Source organism: Haliotis rubra, unplaced genomic scaffold (assembly GCF_003918875.1).
Source record: "Haliotis rubra isolate DU_JTF1 unplaced genomic scaffold, ASM391887v1 Scf699, whole genome shotgun sequence".
NCBI classification, from domain to species: domain Eukaryota; kingdom Metazoa; phylum Mollusca; class Gastropoda; order Lepetellida; family Haliotidae; genus Haliotis; species Haliotis rubra.
In genome coordinates this window covers 277,382-300,480 of record NW_025767411.1, presented here as the reverse complement: position 1 = coordinate 300,480, position 23,099 = coordinate 277,382, and the positions used below count along the sequence as shown (strand labels likewise).

At 40.9% G+C, this 23,099-nt stretch overlaps 1 protein-coding gene across 6 annotated transcripts in view; it reads left to right on the top strand.

Annotated features, from left to right (window-relative positions):
• The window catches only part of LOC124258565, a 245,541-nt gene that overhangs the window by 58,288 nt on the left and 164,154 nt on the right, over positions 1 to 23,099 (top strand). For 5 of the 6 annotated variants that reach the window (XM_046692629.1, XM_046692626.1, XM_046692625.1 and 2 more), the window contains 2 exons: positions 9,107 to 9,337; positions 16,796 to 16,998. In XM_046692629.1, the coding sequence (XP_046548585.1) occupies positions 9,107 to 9,337; positions 16,796 to 16,998 (434 nt within the window). The remainder of the gene's footprint in view (positions 1 to 9,106; positions 9,338 to 16,795; positions 16,999 to 23,099) is intronic. The other variant, XM_046692631.1, reaches the window with a different exon arrangement.

Below are 23,099 nucleotides of genomic sequence, written 5' to 3'. Positions count from 1 at the left end.
TCGACAATTTGTTCTTCAGTCATATCACACAGGAATCAAGCTCTGTCCCGTACAATGCCTCTACACGAGGTAAGTGTTGTGTGCGCTGAGACAGCGACCTTGATGTTGACAAATTCTTGTATTTTGAGGACATTCAAAGATTGTTGTCTCCGAGTACATTCTATCAGGAGAGAACCAGATTGGAGCTTTGTAGTATTGGCAACCTCTCCGCAGATAACAGCAATACCTTTGGAGACTGCAAATTCAGTTTGCAAAGGTTGCTTGTCACAAGCTTCAATGATCAGGAAGCAGCGTGGCCAGTAGTCAGGTCGGAAGGGCGTACTCTCGTCAGACGAGGAGTTGTCGAAATCCATGTGTCTTCGTTTTTGAACCGGGGTATTGGGAAGCCATGTCGTAAGGAATGTGGTTCGGCATCCCCTCTCCCCATCCACCATGGAGCGTCAACAAGGACGATCTTATATTGCAGCGGATCTCCAAGCTGCAAAGACCGGGGATAAGGGGGTGTTATATTCCAGTGAATTTGACATGAAATGCTGTAGCTGTCTTACAGATTAAAAGTCAGGATGCTTCGGCCCATGACAATCAATTGGAGATGTACCGAAATCGGAGTTGAGCATCACCAGATTGGTCCATGAGCCATCGCCTTCTGTGCATGGGTCTGCAAGGCTAATGCTTTTGGCAGAATATCAGTTAACATTTTGAACATGGCCAAAAGTGTTATATAATACCAAATTTTGTATAAACATTCCATGCACAGGGCAAGGCGTGACCAGCCGATTGGTAGAATCGGGCCTATTCTACAACCTGCCTAGGCACAGTTAGGGTCGAAGTGGTGTGTTGGATTATTGAACACTATTGCCTGTTCCGTCATCGTCAACCACTAGACTCCCTTCCTCTACCGACACAGGGACGCAACCCACGGCAAACGGGTTGCCCAATTTGGTCGTCTGTTACAACCAGCAATGGGGTATTGTGGACCTATTCGACCCCGGGTCCACACGGGGGCAAAGAGCCATTGTCGTTACCCAGCACCCACCACGAGGAGGTTGCTCCTCAAGGGTGCTTTTTGGCTTTGGAGATGGAGTGGTTGAGATGGGCTGAGAAGACATGACCCATGTCAGATCCGGTCTGACACGAGATAGCTGCAGTAGTGATAGACACGAGATAGCTGCAGTAGTGATAGAAGGACGGGAGACAGCAGAAGAGTAGGTGATGGTTGAAGGAGCTTCAGTTAAACTTGCAACCCTCTTCTTAGCTTCATGAAAGGAGACATTTTCTTTGTGCTTGATCTTTAGTATCTCGGATTCGCGTTTCCACACTGGACAAAACTTGGAAGAGGACATATGGTTACTACCGCAGTTTGTGCACTTCACTATCTTAGCACAGTCATTGCCCTCATGCTTGTCACCGCAGCGGTAACAAACAGCAGAATAACTACAGGGCTTGGATCCATGTACAAACTTTTGGCAGTTGTAGCACCGGAGTGGATTAGGTACATATACCTCCACACCAATGCTGCAATAACCTGCTCTTATAGATACGGGAATCTTTGATCGGGCGAACGTAAAGGTAGGTGTTTGTGGGTTGAAAAACACCGTCCTTCTTGATAGTGAATCTCTTCACAGCTGTGTCAGACTGTTGGGAAAGTTCCTGGACAATTTGTTCCTCAGTCATGTCAGACAGGCACCGAGCTCCGTCCCGTACAATGCCTCTACATGAGGGGAGTGTTTTGTGCGCTGAGACAGCAACCTTTACATAGACAAACTCTTGTAATTTCAGTAGATTCAAGGATTGCTGCCTCCAAGCACATTCTACTAATAGAGAACCGGACCAGAGCTTTGTAACATTGGCAACTTCTCCGCGGATACCAGCTATACCCTTGGAGACTGCAAATGGGTTCAATTGCAAAGGTTGCTTGTCACAAGCTTCGATGATAAAAAAGACCGGCCAGTAATTGGGTCGAAAGGGGCGTACTCACGTCAGACCAGGAATTGTCAGTGTCCATATGTCTTCATTTTGAGCCGGGGTATTCCCACCATGTCGTAAGGAATGTGGTTCAGCATCCCCCTCTCCCCATCCACCATGGAGTGTCAACAAGGACGATCTTATATTGCAGCGGATCTCCAAGCTGCAAAGACCGGGGATAAGGGGGTGTTATATTCCAGCGAATTTGACATGAAATGCTGTAGCTGTCTACCAGATTAAAAGTCAGGATGCTTCGGCCCATGACAATCAATTGGAGATGTACCGAAATCGGAGGTGAGCATCACCAGATTGGTCCATGAGCCATCGCCTTCTGTGCATGGGTCTGCAAGGCTAATCGGTTTTTGCAGAATATCAATAAACATTTTGAACATGGCCAAAAGTGTTATGTAATACCAAATTTTGTATAAACATTCCATGCACAGGGCAAGGCGTGACCAGCCGATTGGTAGAAACGGGCCTATTCTACCACCCGTCTAGGCACAGTTAGGTTTATGGGGAAGTACCAATATTAGAAGTACCAATATTAGAAGTACCAATATTAACAATAAAGTTGAGTTGAGTTGAGTTGGGCTTTACGTCACATCGGCATTACTCCAGCCATATAGTGACGAGAACAAGTTTGCATTAATATACATTGTAAGTACAAAGTGGTTTCGTTTCAAAGACACACATTCATTACATTGTCATTTTGGAACAGAGAATGTCATAGCACTAAATTGAAAAGCAGGTAAATTCGTTAGTGACATTACACAGTTACAATTTATGATATAGATCAACTTCCCTCAGGTAGTTCAGTATCAGATGAGCGCTCACGCTGGAGAACAGATCTTTCAGATTGGTTGCGTGATAATGCGAGTCCCTTGCAGATGTAAAGTCCACACAGTCAAGCAGAATATGCTTGACGGTGAAAGCCTCATCGCAGGAGAGACATATTGGGGGTCCATCCCCGTCCGTTTTTAGCAGATAGTCATGTGTAAATCGACTGTGGCCAATACGACATCGTCGTAAAATTACTTCATCACGTCTTGACTGGCAACCCAAGTAGGTATAACCGATTGTTGGCTTCAATTCATGGAGTTTGTTTCTTCCTACTTGAGTGTCCCAACTTTTTTGCATCAGGTCCCGAATATAGCTTCTGATAGTGGGTTTGAAATCACTGTACGGGATCAGCAGTGGAGATAGGGGCTTTTCAAGAGCTGCTTTTGCTGCAGCATCGGCCTTAGTGTTACCTGCTATGCCGACGTGACCGGGCAACCAGCAGAGGACGATGTCACATTGGCCAGTAGAAAGGTCGTTGTAAAGTTCTAGTATGTCCAGGATGATAGGGTGACTTGAAGTCACGTTTAGAAGTGCTTGAAGGCAGGATAATGAATCTGTAAAAACGATGAAGTTTTTGGACTGATTTTGCTGTTGAATGTAGGTCAAAGCTGAGAAGATAGCTTTGGCTTCAGCGGTGAAAATGGAACTGTTTTCGGGGATCCTAGAGGAGACAGTCTTGGATCCAATGACTGTATCGCTGGCAACTTGGCCATCGTCCTTGGATCCGTCTGTGAAAATGGATCTATGGGTGTTATACTTCTAACGTAACTGGTTGTATTCCTGTTGGAACACCAAAGTATTTGTTTCAGACTTTTTGGGTTTGGTGAGTGTAAGATCGACCTGTGGTTTCACCATTTGCCATGGCGGTGAGGACAGAAGTCGGTAAGGTGCAATGATGTTGAGATCAATTTTAGCTGCAGATATGTGTGGTTTGATCCTGATTCCAAGTGGTGGAACCAGGCTTGGTAGTTTAGGCAACAAGTTTTCATAGAGCGGGTTGAAAACACAATTGTATGCTGGATTGGACTCATTTGAACGTAATTTAGTGATATACTGCAGTGAGAGTTTAATGCGGCGTTGTTCAAGGGAAGGTTCATTGGCCTCCGCAGATAGACTGTCTACCGGAGAGGTCCTAAAAGCTCCCAGGCAGAGCCTCAGCCCTTGGTGGTGGATAGAGTATAATTTTTCTAAATTGCTTTTGCAGGCTCCACCGTAGACAATGGAGCCATAATCTAGTTTACTGCGAACTAATGATCTGTACAAGTGAAGGAGGGTGGTCTGATCCCCTCCCCACTCTGTATTTGAGACTACTTTTAGCAAGTCTACAGCCTTCAAGCACTTTGTTTTCAAACATTTTATGTGTGGTAAGAATGTCAGGTGGCGGTCGAACAATAAAGGGAAAATCATTGAGACTTCATTTCTAATAATAGTCTATGCATATTTAATGATGGATCAGCCACTTATTTACATCCTTGTACGGGAACGTATTCTGAACTTGATTTGTCACTCTCAGTTCCAATTATTTATAAAGAGTTTGAATGGTTGGTCCATGATGACCTCTGTGGTAGTGACCATTTTCCCACAATTCTCTCAGCTACAAATCCGACTAATGGCCCACAAGGTGGAATTTTAATAAGGCTAATTGGCCTTTATTCCAAACACTTTGTACTGACAAATTGAAATCCGACCTTCGCTGATGAAACTATTCCTAGGTCCTCTGCTAAACCTCATAGTCGTAAACCATGGTTTTCTGATGATTGTAAACGAGCAAGGAAGTGTAGAAAAATGCATGAGAAGTACTTTCGACGACATCGTACAGTTCACAATTTAAATAATATAAAAAATAAATAATGCCAAGCCTCGACGTACTTTTAAACAAAGTAAACGTCAGTCTTGGAAGAACTTAGTATAACAAATTAATTCACGTACACCAATGACGAATGTGTGGAACATGATACAGGGCAATCAAGGGCAAAGGTAGAAATTCTAGTGTTCATCATCTTAAAGATGGACACAGTATGTTAACGGATAAAATTGACATTGCTAACAAGTAGGTTGAAGCTTTAGCTGCTCATTCTTCTTCATCAAATAATAATCCAATTTTCAGAAATATAAAAATCATCAAGAACAGTTGAAACTTAACTTTCATTCTGAAGATATAGTGAAGACTATAATGAAGTATTTTCATTGCATGAGCTGAATACTGCCTTGGCGCAAGCTCATGATACGACAACTGGAGCAGATAACACCCACTATAAGCTCCAGAAACATTTACCCAATGCATGTCTTGAAACACTTCTGAACATTTTTGATCATATGTGGACAACAGGACACTTTCCTCCTTCGTGGCGTCATGCCATTGTTGTGCCAATACCAAAGCCTGGCCGAGACAATACAGATCCATCTAACTATAAACCAATTTCTTTAACAAGCTGTGTTTGTAAGACCATGGAACGCATGGTCAATAATAGATTAGTATGGTTTCTAGAATCCAATAATCATATTTCTAGCATTCAATGGGGTTTTCGCAAAAATAGAAGCACTATTGACCATTTGGTTCGCCTAGAATCATTCGTTAATAATTCCATTGTAAATAACCAGCATGCTGTATCAATCTTTATCGACCTGGAAAAAGCTTATGATACAACATGGAAACATGGTATTTTAAGAGATTTACATGACTTTGGTTTAAGAGGCCGTTTGCCTCATTTCATATCCCAGTTTTTAGCAGACAGACAATTTCAAGTTCGTGTTGGGTCAACCCTGTCTGACCATTATAATCAGGATCTGGGGGTTCCACAAGGCGGTATTTTGTCTGTTAGTTTGTTTAGCATAAAAATCAATAGTCTCCCAAAAGTATTAAATGACTCAATAGATGGGTCATTGTTTGTGGATGATTTTAACGTTTCATGTCGTGATAAAAATATGTATACCATTGAGAGACAATTACAGATGTGTCACTTGAGAATGGCTTTAAAATTTTACAGATAAAGACCAAATGTATACATTTCTGTCGGAAGTATAAGCCTCATAAAGATCCCGAATTGTTCTTAGATGGTTCTCCAATTAACGTCGTGAAGGAAGCCAAATTTCTGGGACTGATTTTCGACCAACATTTGATCTTTTTACCACATATTAAGTATTTGAAGACTAAATGCTTGAAGGCATTAGATCTATTAAAAGTCGTGTCAAGTTCAAAGTGGGGTTGGGATCAAACTACCCTCCTTCATTTGTACAGATCACTCATCTGATCAAGACATGATTACAGCTCCATCGTATATGTTGGGGCCTGTAAAAGCAACTTGAAACTTCTTGATTCTATCCACCACCAAGGTCTAAGACTTTGTCATGGATCTTTCCGAACTTCTCCTTTTGACAGTATTTACTTTGAAGCTGACGAGCCTTCTTTAAACCAACGCCGTTTCAAATTATTTTTGCAGTATATTGCTAACCTATATTCGAATCAGATGAACCCTGCATATAACTGTGTCTTTAATCCCCTCAATGAGGATCTGTACAAAAAAAACATCTTCTCTTGTTCCAGCTAGAAAATATTTTCCTTCCCGTCTGCTTTCTTTTCCTCCTTGGCAATTGGTTAGGCCCCAAGTCGACCTAACATTAACCACATTTAAAACATCAGAAACTAATAAATTCCAATATAAACAAGAATTTAATCAAATAAGGAATAAATATAATACATATACATCCCTATTTACAGATGGATCCTAGGATGGTGGCGCAGTGGCTTGTGCTACTGTCGTTGGATCCAGAACAATATCTTCTCGATTACCGGATAACAGCTCTATTTTTACAGCAGAAGCAAATGCGATACTAACAGCTCTTAAATATATTAATAGACACCCAAAATATAAACAATATATCATATTTTCTCTTTCTTGCCTTCAGGCTATTAAAAATCTTTTTTCCAAACACCCAGTCTTAATAGAAATCACTGAACTATACAATGATCTTGCTACTGGCCAATATGACATCGTTTTCTGTTGGTTACCCAGCCACGTTGTCATTTCTGGGAACACAATGGCCGATCTTGCTGCTAGGGCAGCACTCAACAAATCTGTGACACCACTTCTTATTCCATACTATAATTACAAAGCTCTGATTAGATCGGACATCCGTGATCTGATGCAGAAGAAGTGGGACACCCAAATAGGTATTAATAAATTACACGAAATATAACCCTCAATTGGTTATACCTACTTAGGTTGTCAGTCCAGATTTGAAGAGGTCATCATGCGACGATGTCGTATTGGCCACACAAGATATACTCATGAATACCTATTGAAAGGTGAAGATCCTCCATTTTGCATCCCTTGTCATGAAAGAATCACAGTCAAGCATGTCTTGCTTGACTGTGTTGAAAATTCCATCACAAGGGATAACTATTTTAAATCACGAACTATGAAGGATCTTTTTAATAATAACAGTTCTCATTTAATTATCGCATTTTAGAAGAATTAAATTTGTTAAATGATTTGTAAAGAGATAAATATTTTGTGATTGGAAGTTTGAATTAGTGACTCAGATTGTTAGTGGCTGTATCCTCAAGGGGGGTTAAAGTACTGTAAAATTATTGTCCTCCTGAGGGGATACGTAAGTATCCCAAAAAATTCAAAGTAAATTTAAACTCTTCACCTTTTAATCGTAGAATATGTGTCTTTTTAATGTCTGGCTAGATTTGTCAAAATTGTTAACGGCTGAAGGGATGATGTAAATCCAGCTAGGGTCCATGCAGGTAGCAAAGGCATTGTAAGTCCCCATGGTTCCTAGTATGGTGATCTACCTTCAGTTGTTGGCGATCTATAGCCTGTTATTATATTGTGTTGTCATGTATGGTTAAACTGTTTTAGATTTCATTACTAGTTTTACAATATATAATATCTGTGATAGTCAAGTTGTTTTATTGTCCTTCGTTGGCAGGTTCCTGTGCTTTACCTATAATTATTGTTAATATATAACTTGATATAGTCACGATATGGCTGAAATACTGCCGATGTGACTTAAAATCTTAACTCGATCACCCACGCTCTCGCAATAGCTTTGTGTTTTTGCTTGCATGGCAGACATCTTCCCACGTTTCTCTTTTCCGAAAGTTTGCTATTCTTGCTTGGATTTGCTAATACTGTGGAAAAACTAGGTTTCCTAGTCTTAGACATGTGTTTACCTAGCTTGTGCCTAGTTTGTACCTAGTTTGCACCTAGTTTGAATAGTTTTTGCCTAGGTTGCACCTAGTTTGTGCCTAGTTTGCCTAGTTTCTGCCAAGTTTTCTTTTAGACAATTGTGCGATTCTAGATATATAGTACAAAAAAATGCCTCCGAAAAGACAACTATCGCAAGTGGAAAAGATTCGCAAGATGCGTGGAAAGATTTCTGAAACGAAACAACAATTTGGAATCGGTTCCAATCGACTACGCAATATATGGAATACAGAAGAAGATATGCATATTGCTACAAAACCCATTTCCTCCCCCGCTAGGGAGATATCTCCAAATCCGACCTCCCCCCCTCCAGCACAACCGTATTACCTACCTCAGAACCGTCAACCCTCTCGCCCACCAGCGACAAATCCGATGATACAGGACTTCTACGACCGCCTACGGAGGATCGAGGCCCGTGTGGAGCAAACAATGAATATGTTGGTAGACATCTTGTCTATGCTGGATGCCGCTGCCGAACTCCGCAAGGAAATAGAAAGCACAGAGGCAGTTGCACAGACGGTGCAGGAAGACACCCGTCTGGACATGCAGAAGGTGGGGCAGACGGTAGAATCGCGTCCAAAAGTGAACTTACCTCTCGCTAGCCACCGTGTTTCTCTTGAAGGTCGTGTGGGCGACCTGGAAGCACTGTACACCGGTCGGCAAGCCGACCGAAGAGAAGAGAGCAACACCCAAACGCATGCTCTTTTTGATTGCCAGATATTGGAAAGGACATCAAACGATGTCCCCCGCTCGTGGATCCTGATATTTAGGGTGGGAGCTAAATTGGCCACATAGGTCCTCTCAGGGGACTTGTCATAGAATATTGTCCTTCTGAGAGGGTACGTAGTTAACATTCAAATTAAATTTAAGCTTAAATGATTTAGTTTTACATACTAGTTTTATATCTAAATCTGTGATCTTCTGGTGATATTTAGTCCTTCTTCCACAGGTGTTTATCATTCAACTATCATTCATTTGTCATGTATTTATAACTTGTTTTAGCCGAGATATGGCTGAAATGTTGCCAGTGTGACATTAAATATTAACTCATCCACTCATTCACTCACTCTCTTGTCTATTTGCAGGACATGACTTCATCAGTAGCGATGACATACTTGTAGTGCCGAACTTCCGGACAAATGAAGATTTGAAAAATGCAATATGTAACAGATTAAACAGCAAGATAATGACAAAAACTGTCACTGAACGTCAACCTTTGCCAATTTCGAAGCATCCAAGATTAATTGTGTTTCGACCATCTGGTAGAGCAGGAGATGAATTTCAGGACAACGTTACGCCACATCTGACAGATCCAGGTAATGTAAAGCTTTTGACAAATCCGCTGTGCAGGATAAAAGTAATTAATCAATCAGCGTGTTATCACTTAATCCTTTGATCGATGTTTGTTTTTTGTAACTCATCTGTTAATGTATGTCACACGCCAGCGCTGACTGAATGTGGTTTCTTGAACAGTTTGTGAGAGACAAATTTAGGCTCATATCTTGTTGCGTTCACACACACACACACACAATCATGAGAATTATTATACAGTGGGCGATCGAAAAGGGACTGTGTCACGAGGTAGGATCATCAACTCCTCTCTGACGAATACTCTCGGCGGCCCGTCTTTCAAGTAGTACAAGTTCGGTTCGCCGTCTTGGATGTCGACCAGGTCGACATTGTATGTTTCATGGACCATATCGGATCGGTGGCGCGTTTTCTGCTGTCTCCCTCATATTCGCCAGGCTCGTACAAGTATCTAACACTTACCCGGTCTGGTAATGTTTTCTCCGTTTTATGGCGACGTGCTGCTGCCGATTTGGTGTTGTTAACAGATTTCATTTTGATGGCTTTGATGTGTCTCTTGCCCACGAGTCTGGTGACTTCGTTGTTGATGGCATCAATCACTCGCGGTAAGCGTACGACCCATTCCGTGTTTCTGTTTCCGGGATCCATTAAATCCTGTGAGTATTGGTGTGAGAACAGGCGTTAGCCTAAGGTGCGATTGAATCTCTCAACGATGGCTTAGCTACGGTGAGCTCCTGCTATACCTCGTCTCACTTGGACTTTGTGTTTGGCCAGCAGCTGCGACATGGCTCCCATGAACTCACGTCCGGGATCAATTTGCAATACGGCAGGCCATGTCAAGTGACTGCATTTGTAGATGCGTTCTGAGGCTTTGGCGACTTCGTTCGAATCTTTGGTCATCAACGGTTCGGCTTCCTTGTAGCAACGTCGACGATTGTCAGGGCGAACTTGGAGGTTTTGTGTTTCACCCTGTCATGCGGGAGAAACATGAGGTCGGCTTGTTGCACGCGATTCGGCGTTGAAATGTCGAAGTTTCTTCTCGGGATGTACCGTGGCGCTGGTAGGTAGACTTGCCAGATAGCTTGTTTTCTGAGCCAGGCTTTGGCTTTCTCTTCTGAAACTTGGGGAGTTTCGGGATGGATCTGCGCCTTTCCAGCCCCCGCGTGGGCTGTAATAAATTTTTTTCCATTATTTATGTATTGCCTGCGTGTTACATATTTAATATGTGCATGTGTCCGTACGTGTAAGTGGTGACTCCGTCGATGGCGATCCATCGTTTTGTGTCCATGGGAGACAGCGACATCTTGTTGATTCTCAGTCTGTATATCTTGTGTCTGTCGCTCCTCAGCATATTCATCTGGTGTTTGAACATTTTATTCTTGAACAGGGCTTCCTTGATGTGCTTGATGTGTTTTTTCAACACGTTTTTTCACGCCTTTCGCCTTGCTGATTTCGTCGTCGTCAGCTTTCTTGATGGAATACATTTTGGGTCTCAAGCCAACGTACTCAGTGATCTGCGTGCCCACGCATTCGTCCTTCATCTTGCCGAGTACTTTTTTGTTGACTTGGCTGTGTATAGGGTGATCTTTGGGGTAGTCACTGGTGTCGTACAGGTGCATGTTTGTCTTCATGTCCTCGTATACATTCTCGGTGTGAATTTCCATCAGCAGGGAATCCGTGCCCGTGTACAGCACTTTGCATCGATTGTCACCATACTGTTTCCTCAGCTTGTTGTAGTAGAAGTCGTAAATCAAGTGTTTGGATAAGTCGAGGATGCACATCCCCAGGTAAACTGGCCGGTTGATTCTGATGTGGGTTTTGTTCATGTGCAGCGCTGCCAAGCCGTCGTCAAATATTATGCTTCGGTTGAACGCCGGGCTGGCTCTGATTTTCCTGAGTTTTTCTTCCTCACTGGATCTGACTAGCTTCACGTTCACGCGTTTTCTCAAATTTTCCATGGTTTTGCCGAACACGGAGTTGTGCATGAGCTTGTAGAGGTTTGTCTCGAAGTTGCCGGTGGCTTTTTTACTCAGGTCGGTGTTCAGCCGGATGTATGGTTCCATCAAAGGGACTTTGACGGAATCCGAGCATGCTATGGATATTTTTCAATTTCATGCCCAGCGAGAAGTACAGCTGCAGGTTGTGATAGTGAACGACGTATTTTGACTTGTTCATCGAGTTTGGTACGAGCTTTTCCACGTTAGCCGGTTTGTTGTCTCCCAGCAAGTTTTGTTGATATTTGGACATCCAGTCCGTGTTCACCATCAAGCAGTCGGGAGCCAGCGGATAGCTGTTGTGCACTTCGTGTAATTCCACTGGATATTCCAAGTCCACTTTGAATATGTATCCTAACTCGAAGTGTTCGGGGAGAGCCAAGATTGTCGTCGAGGTGAAATATTTTGCGTGCACCCATACGAACCTACCGGTGGGGAGATACTGACTCATGGCCCAGCCGTACAGGTTGTTGGCGTTGAGATGGAGGATGTGTTTGGTCGGTTTGCTCGAGTCATATCCTTTCACGTATTGGTTTTTGGCTTTCGCATATCGTTTGGATGCCATCGAAATCCCACCTCGCAAGCCTTTCTCCACGAACAGGTGCATGTTGTAATCCGTTAACAAATCCAATTTAACTCTGGTCTTTTTTCAACAAGGCGTCCCAAGAGAGGATATACCACGCAGGATCCGGGCTGAGCTGTTTCAAGAACGTTTTTCTGAATATCTCGAACACTCCGGCCAGCAGCAGCATGTCCGTTTTCAAGTACAGGTCGTGGTAATCGCCCATCGTTTTGCAGTGGAATGCGTTCCACACTTTTTGCGCATGCGCGTAATGTTCTTCGGAGATGTTGGAATCGGTCAAGGTGCTGTAAAAACGATCAATGGGAGGCAATCGTGTCTCATCGAATTTTGGCCAGTCGTTCATGTATTCGTATGGGTATACGTGGTGATGTGGAAGTCGTTCGGGTTGTTGGCTTTGACCAACTGTCTAGAGAAAATGTCAGGAACTGAAAACTGTCGATAAATCTCAGACCGTCTAAGGAGAACGACATGTATTTTTCCATGTTGTTGGGGATGCACGTTATTTTACTGTCGAACTTTGCGATGGCCTGCATGATCAAGTGGGAATTGTAACCGCGAAGGTTGTGAATCACGACAGGGATTTTTTATGGTTTTGGGATTGATCTTGAGCTTTAAGTTGTAGGCGTTATGAGCGGCGCCTCGGTACTTGCCGACGATGTGGCAGTGATCTCGAACGGTATCGTCTTCAAGGGGTCTCCGGCACACGTTTCAGTATAACAGAAATTGCGCATGTGAGCAGGGTTCGACAAACTTTCTCTGATGATGTTTTCTTCGTCTTGCAAGAACGTGAGAAGTCGTTCGGCTGCGTCGGGACCTCGGTAGACCAAGGAAGCATTCGTTTTCCCATCGCTTGAACGACCACGTACTCGAACCCGGAGGCTTCGTGTTCTTGCATTTTGTGCGTGAAACTTTTGTCTAGGGATGGAGTGACGGTGTCAACGCTTTTGACGATGGCTTCGAAGTATATGACGTAGGGCACCGGCATTTGGTGCTTGTGATGGACGAATTTTAGCTTGGTTTTCATTATGTCGGGCATGTCTACTTGGACGGCCGTCTGTCCCACGCCCCGACAATCCTCCCGATACGATTCCAGCAGGTCGGCTTGAGTGAAGCCGTGCAGACACCGTTTGCAAAAGTGTTTTTTTCCACCATGTTTCGTTTGATCGTACAACAGTCGGTTCAGATTTCTGACCGCCATGTAGTGATAATGTCCGATGCCCTCTTTTCCGTCAGAAATATATTGAGTCTGGGCATATCGTCGGGCATGGAGCTGATTCGGTGCACGATGGTTTAATTTCTGCCTTCTGCGAACACGTTGATGGCAAAGTTGATGAGTCTTTCGAATCGCGTCCAGTAGGAGAGGGATATTAAGCGTTCTACGCCCGTGAAGTCAAACTCGGAGTCCTCGATCGACGGATAGCTGGAACGTCTGAACGGATGGCCTGTCGGTTTGTACCTGGCAACTATGATAGCCACCACCGTGCAGTCATTATCAATATCGTCGTTGGTGGTTTTAAGGTTGATGAGGGCTTTTTTGTTTTTGTAGTACGGTGGCAGGTCCAGGTACGATCAGCCTTTTACTGGCATGTAGTTTGCTATGTTCAGGTAGACTGTGTCGATCGTGTCCACGACCCAGCCCGAGCCCATGTGCGTGTAGCATTCAAGCAATTCTCGTATTTTTGCAAACAAGGTGTCGATGGACGCGTCGATGGATTCGGGTTGAGTTGCGACTTCTTGCATGCCTCTGAAGTAAGGCTGGACGTGATCGGTGGTGCCGTCCGTCTGCTGTCTTTCCAGCGACTTTGTCAGCGAACTGAAGGTTGATCACCATACTAGGGACCATGCGGACTTACAGTGCCTTTGCTACCTGCATGGACCTTAGTAGGATTTACACCATCCCTTCAGCCGCTGTCGATTGTAGGAAAACATTGCCTAACTATAAGAGAACAAAAATACTACGTTAAATAGCTGGCAAGCTTAAATTCAAATTTGAATGTTTTTGGACTTACGTCATTAGAATAAAGCTTTGTGACATACTGCAAAGAGTGAGCAAGTTAAGATTTTAAGCATTTCACAGCACAGCATTTCAACCATATCGTGACTAAATAAAGTTATAAATTAATTATTATAAAAACAGGCTATAGATTGCCAACAACTGAACGTAAGTCACCAAGATAAATATCATGGGGAATTGCAGTACATTTGCTTTCTGCATGAATTCAAGCTGGATTTATACCATCCCTTCAGCTATTAAGAATTTTTCACGATATAGCCGTAAATAAGAATTCCTTATATACTGCGTTTAAAAATAGTAGTATGTTTAGATTTACTTTGTTTTGGGATTTGCGTACCCTCTCAGGATGGCAATAACACTTTCACCCCCTTTGGAGATACAGCCATTAACAATGTTGATTGCTACCTAGTAAGACAATATCATTTATCTAAGTAGAAACATAATAATGAAAACGTGCCAATCAATGGCATTGAAATATTTATCCCTTGTGATGGAAAAATCAATACAGTCAATACAGACTGTGATTCTCTCATCACGAAGGATGCTAAATGGAGGATCATCACCTTAAGTCCATATTCATGTGTATATCGTGTGTGGCCAATACGACATCGTCGCATGATGATCTCTTCAAATCTGGATTGACAACCCAAGTAAGTGTAACCGATGATTGGTTTAATTGCAGGTAATTTATTGACAACTACTTGGGTGTCTTTTGCATTAGATCACGGATATAACATCTTATGGTAGCTTTGTAATCCGAATATGGGATCGAAAGTGCTTGCACAGATTTGTTGAGTGCTGCCTTAGCAGCAAAATCGGTCATTGTGTTCCAGACTTTCCAACACGGCTGGTGTTGGGTTCTGTCACTAAAAACAGCTACCCGCATTATGCAAAGGGACGTCTGTTGGCCTATCATTGTATTAACTATTGTGGTTACATAGTATTGTGCACTTGTCTGTGTAAGGTACACGTAACCATTGTTATGTAATACTTAATGGAATTCAAACTGTTTTAGAAAATATATGAGTAGGACTATCTCAACCGTATTTAAAGATATATGGTCATGATCATAATCTCCTTAATTCAGTTTAACTAAAATGTCAGTTTGACATACTCAATTCACGTATATGTCACTTTGACACGAAATATGATGGTTTCCGAGTAACTCTGGTTGAAAGACGAAGTGCTGCCGTTTCAGCCGATGCCACCACCTCCACAGGTTCACTTGACATGTCCTACATTTCCTTTGTGCTGACTGATCCACGATTTTTTTCTGGCTCTTTCCCACCTTAGATGTCAAATTTGGAAACATCAAATCCAATCGGGAACGCAGTCGGTGTACGTGAAAATACGTGAAGGGAATACACGTGTTGTCGAATGCCGTTAAGAGAATAGTAACTTGTGTAGTTGAGTGGCAACTGTTTCACCTATTATTTGAACTGTCCTTTCTGCTGAGCCATTCCGAGCCGGGATATGAGGAGATGACGTCACATGTTTCATTCTATTCGCGGGCATAAATGCAGCACATTCTTCCCCTACAAAAGCTTTAGCATTATCATTTGCAATAGTTTCTGGTATACAGGACACCCTGCGGAGCTGGGTTTTGGTTCTCTATGTATTTGACATAGAGAACACACATTCGATCCACTTGGAGTACGCATCAATCGCTATGAAAAAAAGTGTTACCCATGAATGGAGTGAGTGAGTGAATATTCATCGTCACAGCGGCAATATTTCAGCCGTATCGTGACGAGAAAAATTAATTATCAGTAAAGATCAATAATATTAAAAGCTATAGAACTGTTTACTATGAACAGTAAAACTACTGGTGTATTCACAGATATAAAACGAGCATGTAACTAAAAACGTATACTATAATTCAAGACAATACAATATGAAAACGGGCTATAGATCACTAGCAATACATCACTAGCAACTGAAGGTTAATCACCATACTAGAGACCATGGGGATTAATAGTACTTTGGATACCTTCAAGGTACGAAGACGGATTTATATCAGTCGCTGGAGGACAATAATTTTACAATACTTCAACCCCAATACTGTGAGGATACAGTCACTCGCAATCGCAGCTGCTAATCAAACTGCTAATAATAAAATGTTTATCTATTTACAAGTCATTTATCAACATTTATGTAACAATTCCATTTCTTTTTAAAATGCAATAATTAAATGATAATTAACGTTAAAAGATCCTGAACTGTTTTCACATTGAAATATTTATCCCTTGTGATGGAACAATCAATGCAGTACCCATGAATGGGCGTGATCCATGTGAAGTCTGTGCCACGGTTGAGAAGGAAACCCCCAAGGATGTAAAGGGGCCACACTTTTTACTATTGTTTCTATGTCAGCATCTAAATACGGCCACAAACATAGCTTCGAGCCATGCCCTTCATCTTCGTGTTTCCTGGGTGAGCTACCAAATGCTACCTCAATGCACTATATTATTTTGTAAGTACATATCAACAGCTAAGACAAGGAAAATATTTGAAGTTGACTGTTACTGTATATGAAACATATTTGTAGGTATAAATACAAATTAACTTTGCAAACCAGAATCTGCATGATCAGGGTTTAAGGAATTTTGCAGTTCCAAAACAGTTTCCACCAAACTATCAGTTAACTCGAACTCAGTCTGTAAAAGAACCAGGTGGAGTTTGCTACTATGGAAGTTTCAGTGTTTCTCATTTCTAATACAAAATGCATTCTGATTATTATTACAATTGGTGCACTGTTATTTTCCCTCAGATCATGTTCACAGGGAATGATTTCAAAAACATTTTTAAAGGTCTATATTTATCTTGTACACATCTTTTATCGTACCTTGTCCTCAATATGAAAAATTTGTTTCAGATCGCACGTACTATTTGATCATTGCATCGACTACAAACCCTATGGAAATGTTCAATCTCAAACAAGTGTCTGTGCAGAGGTTTCAGAAACAGAAAACTGGACTTACCATTACCATAGGAAAACTAGATGAAAATGAGTTCAACTCAACAGCACTGCAGGGCTTGGCTCGGGCTATATGTGAGGAATACAGCCATTATGTTGAGGTAAGTGTAGAAAACAAACACATAACATTAGCTATTTCCAAAGAATATATTTCAACCATGCAGATTTGTGTTTACTTTCTTGTGGAGGATATTGTCGTGACTGTGCACTGACCTACCTTTAGTTTCTGGTTCCACTTGAAACAGGTTTTCTTGGTTGGTTGGTTGCTTAACGCCGCACTCAGCAATATCCAAACTATATAGCAGCGGTCTGTAATTATACGAGTCTGGACCAGGCAACCCAGTGATTAACATCATAAGCTTCAATCTACGCAATTGGGATACAATGAAATGTGTCCACCCGATCCCGATAGTCGCCTCTTATGACATCATAGGTTACTTCTAACCCGGATCTTCACGGGTTACTTGAGATAGGGTGTTCTGTTGCCAACAGCATAGATTTGAATATGTTTTTCATTTCGTTGTACCTACGCGGCCCTGTGTTTTCAAGATCCATGTCTAATTACTATTGGACTCAGCATGCATATTGTTTATAATGATATTCGTATTTTTACCAACATTAGCATCGGTTCCCAATTGCACACATCGATGCTCATGCTGTTGATCACTGGATTGTCTGGTCCAGACTCGATTACTTACAGATCGCCGCCATATAGCTGGAATATTGCTGAGTGCTAAAACTAAACTCGCTCACTCCAACATTAGCCGCGCAATACTGGAAAATTGCTGCAGCATAAACATACATATTTACCCAGTGTGGACTAATGTTCAGCATAGTATGCATGTATTCAAACTTCACATCGGTTGAATATTTCTTCCCCAGTTACCTCACTGATGTAACATTCAACATTGTTCCGTTTTAGAAATTACTAAGATAAAAGGCTTGCGAGTCCCCTTGCATAAGGCAAAGAGGACAAACACGTTTTATCTAGCAATTTGTGCAGTAATCTTCAACTGTATTCATTTTATCATATGGCTTTGCTTACAGCAAGAACTAAACACGACAGATGAATATCTTGTGTATTCTGAAATTAACAGTTAAACTGCTAATAATACACATGCCTCACGTTTAACATGAAAATATACTTAAAGTTATAAACTTATCCAATTATGTCATGTACTTGACATAAATATCCAAAGCATCCACACTATTACTGAATGCTGAAAATAATACCTAGACAGTCTGACACTGACACTGGTGCATTACTATCACTGCTCTTTACACCTTTCACAAAATATGCAAAATTAACTCTTTGTGAAAATACTAGCAAAATATAATGAATAATTCTTACCAGACACTGCTCTGACATGAACGATTATTACTTCGCTAATGTGAAACTAACAAACTCACATGAAGGTATACCTCGCACATCGAAGTGCACGAAAACTGAGAACACTGTGTAAAACTAACACTACAACTACATTAATTTACATTTAATGTTCACAACTTGTTGTTACTTTACTGTATTAAACTTATTTCTTGACATAGAATTGAATAAAATACCTGAAGAGTGGTGTCTTTACACAAAATTGCTCATAGGCGAGTGATACAGGGTAGACCATGCCGTCTATGTCGGCTACATGAAAACTCCGCGCTCTGCATAGCAGGGAGACATCATTATATACTTTTGCAAGGGAGAAGTCATTGCTATGACAAACCATTAAAGTTCAAACTTTTGGTTGAGATTATCACAAACTATAAAATAACTATTCTCAACAGCCTTTTGTAATTATATGATGTGCCATGTACATATAAACATAACTAAAAAAATAGTGAGTGAATTTGGTTTATGCCGCTTTCAGCAATATTCCAGCACTATCGCGGCAGACTAAGAAAACAAAAATGAGCTATGCTTATATCAAGTGTTTCAAATTGGCTCTAGAGACTGCTGTGGATATACATCCATTGAGTCATGGTTTTCTGTTACTGTATACATTTCCTATTCAATAAGACTGAATTAAATTCTCAACACTTTGTGTACTTCGTTTTGAACGTCCGAAAGTTGAACGTGGTATTGTTGCGACCCACATCAGATTTTATATATATATTTTTAATAATTTGTGTATTTATACTAAGCATGTACACGGATTTGCATGACAGGTATTTAGGAGAACAGTTTGACCAAACCTCATTGAAGTAGTCTCTATTACAATTAATGACAGCTCTAGGTATACTTTGTTAACTTTTATAACGCAGTGTGCTCCTTCTGTATGAACTGAAATGTTGATAGGTAGTTATTCTTTCTAAAGTTCAAAATGATTCATTTTGACATTACAATGTTTAAGGGATTGTTATTCTTCGATAGAAAGCCGAAAAGAACGTTTTCTTTGGATAATGTTACTGGGCTTGCATGTTGTGCGATAACCAACTTACCAGGTCTCTCCAGATGGAACTCACTTTGTTGCATTCCCAGAATAAAAATATATGTCATCTTCCATGTCTTTAGAACAGTAACTGCATTTTGTACCGTAAACGCAACCCATCTTAGTGCGAAGACAGTTTGTTGGCAAGATATGATGTAAGATTTGATATTGTAGCCACTGTTGTTCAGTCACATCGTGCAACTAAACGGGACAGAATTGATACTCTTCCTATCTTGTTCGTTAATATCATGTCCATGGACAAACTCCCATTTGGCGAAGTGATTATTTCTCGGGGATAATTTTTAATAAGTGTTTTATAGTAATACTGTGAACCTTGTTTTTGTTTGTCCAGATGGTATACTAGTATATAGAATGTGAGATTGCAGGAAAGTGTTTAGTTTGGGTAATCGTTGGTTTCGACAGAACTATTTAACAGCTTGAACAACACCTGTGTAAAAAAGAGTTTTGAAGGTTTCGAATGGCCTGAATTGTCCTTTGTTATCTACAGGATCGTTGATGAAACGTACCCCATTTACAAACCACTCGTTGTAAAATATGCCGGTATTTCCTATTTTTAAGTTCTCGTTACACCATATATATATTGTGCTGAAATGCCCTTGTCAATTTATACTCTCAACGTGAATGTTATCTATGAAATTCCACCAGGCTTTCATAAAGTCTTTGCAGTATGCATTCCCTATCCTAGTAATCATTTGTAATCTTAGTGTCTTACAGGTAATGTCAAAAGCACCATAGGGACCAGGACAAGGTATATTTAAGAATAATAATGGACACCACGTTGACGTTAATTTTGATGCTCGGCTATTTTTTGTGCATGGACTATTTCTAGTATTTTGGGGCATTATATACCTCAATCTGATGTTTCACATCCTTACTTTGTCGAGTTAATTTTTCCAAATGAACGCCAAACGCATTTTTTAAAAAAAAGGTTTAAGCCTAATATCTGGTGGATCTGGAAGATATGAGAATAAATGGTTGCATTTGGGAAGAATACGTGATTTAAGTATGGTATTTCTCCCAAGGGGTGTCACATTTCTTGAAACCAAAGTACACATGATGGTTCGTTGAGATCGGTACTGAATTGTATTCTAAGTAGATCAAGTAGATCTTGTCTGCAATCCAGGTTCCATTCTTGGCCTAGTTTTAAAGTATCGTAAAATTATTGTCCCCATGAAAGGGTACGTAAGTCCCAAAAAGTTCAATGTAAAATTTAAACTTACCAATATGTTATACGTAGTATATTTGTTATTTTTAATTTTGGCTAACGTTTCCTACAATTGCCAGCAGCTAAAGGGATGGTGTAACTCTAACTAGGGTCCATGCAGGTAGCAAAAGTACTGTAAGTCCCCATGGTCACTAGTATGGTGATCTACCTTCAGTGGGTGGCGATCAATAGCCCATTTTTACATTGTATTGTCCAAACATAGTTTTCTACTTTTAAAGATAAATTCTAGCTAGTTTTAACTCATTTTGTGATAATCTAGAAATGTTACTGTCCTTTTTAACAGGGTTTTATATATTATATGTATGTATTATGAATATAGAATTTGTTTTAGTCACGATATGGCTGAAATACTGCCGATGTGACTTTTAATCTTAACTCACTCACTCACTTGGCATAGTTTGATTCAAGAACATTTTTTCCCCTATCCAGAGTATCCTTGTTTTATATACTTATAACCAAGAAAATCTAGCATAGAAGTTGTGTCGTCTGCAAATTGTGGAAGTAAATATTCAATGCTACCAGTCTTAATGCCTTTTATGTTCTTGTTGTTTCTTACCATTATTGTTACTATTTCAGCACATAGTATAAAGATTTAGGGAGATAAGGGATCACCTTGTCTACAACTACTAAATATTTTAAAGTGAGGGCGTGGTGGGCGAGCTGTCTAAGGTGCCAGGCTAGTGATCCAGCGAGGTTTAGGTGTCGGGATCGAGCCCACCTGTGACCGGATGTAAAAACATTGGATTCAACTTTGCGTACAGAACCCCTAGTGTACAGTACACAACCCTGGGTACTGAGAAGAATCCACGAATCCGTTGGTAAATGACCAGATGGTGGCCACATGAATGGGTACAAACACCCAGTAGCGGGTACAGCAACGTGCACTAAACTTGGACAAAGTACTGTGACTAAGTGTCCCAGTCCACCCAACTGTGAATGGGTACGTCGTAATGATGGGAAAGCCACATGAACTAAGTGCGCCTAGTGGCAGCAAGAGTTGTATACATCCCAGGGAGTTGAGATTTATTATAGGAAGTGCCGTTGAGATTGACATCCTGTGAGTGAGGGGAAAACAAAGCGTCTGTGAGCAGCCTAGCTGGAACTCGGCGCTGTACAAATAGATTCAAATAATCAACAATTTCACATGATTGAATTTCGTTGTAAAAGGTTTTTATTCATCTATTTAGTGAAGTACCAAAGCCAAACACGTTTAGTGTTTCGTGTATAAAAAACCCAATCAACTGTATCGAATGTCTTTTCAAAATCTACAAGTAGTAATAAACCTGGTATCTGGTTGGTATCTGTGTAGTCCAGTTAGTCTTATATTTGTCTTGTTATTTCACCTATGTTACTACCCTATATTGGTTACACCTACTTGAGTTGTCAGTCCAGATTTGAACAGGTCATCATGCGACGATGTCGTATTGGCCACACCAGATATATCCATAAATACCTACTGAAAGGTGAGGATCCTCCGTTCTGTATCCCTTGTGATGAGAGAATCACGGTCAAACATGTCTTGCTTGACTGTATTTATTTTGCCATCACAAGGGATAAATATTTTAATGTCAAAACAGTAAAGGATCTTTTTAATGTTAATTATCATTTAATCATTGAATTTTTAAAGAAATGGAATTGCTCGATAAATTTTGATGAATAGTTTGTAAATAGATATATATTTTATTATTGGTAGTTTACAGTTGAGTTGAGTTGAGTTGAGTTGGGCTTTACGTCACATCGGCATTATTCCAGCCATGTAGTGACGAGAACAAGTCTGCATTAATAAACATTGTAAGTGCAGAGTCACAATGAGTTTTATTTCAAAAACATATATTCGTTACATTGTCATTTGAAAGCAGAAAAGAGTCATAGCACTGAATTTAAAGGCAGGCAATTTGTTAGTCATATTACACAGTTACAATTTATGATACAGATCAACTTCCCTCAGGTAGTTCACTATCAGATGAGCGCTCACGCGGGAGAACAGATCTTTCAGATTTGTTGCATCATAATGTGAGAATATGCTTGATGGTGAAAACCTCATCGCAAAAGATACACATGGGGGTGTCCATCCCCATCCGTTTTCAGCAGATAGTCATGAGTAAACCGACTGTGGCCAATACGACATCGTCGTAAAATTACCTCATCACGTCTTGACTGACAACCCAAGTAGGTATAACCAATGGTTGGCTTCAATTCATACAGTTTATTTGTTTCTACTTGAGTGTCCCATCTTTTGTGCATGAGGTCCTGAGTATAGCTTTTGATAGTGGGTTTGAAATCACTGTACGGGATCAGCAGTGGAGATAAGGGCTTGTCAAGTGCTGCTTTTTCTGCAGCATCGGCATTTGTGTTACCTGCTATGCCGACGTGACCCGGTAACCAGCAGAGGACGATGTCGCATTGGCCAGCAGAGAGGTCGTTGTAAAGTTCTAAAATGTCCAGAATGATTGGGTGACTTGAAGTAACATTTTGAAGTTCTTGAAGGCAAGATAATGAATCTGTGAAAACGATGAAGTTTTTGGAATGAAAA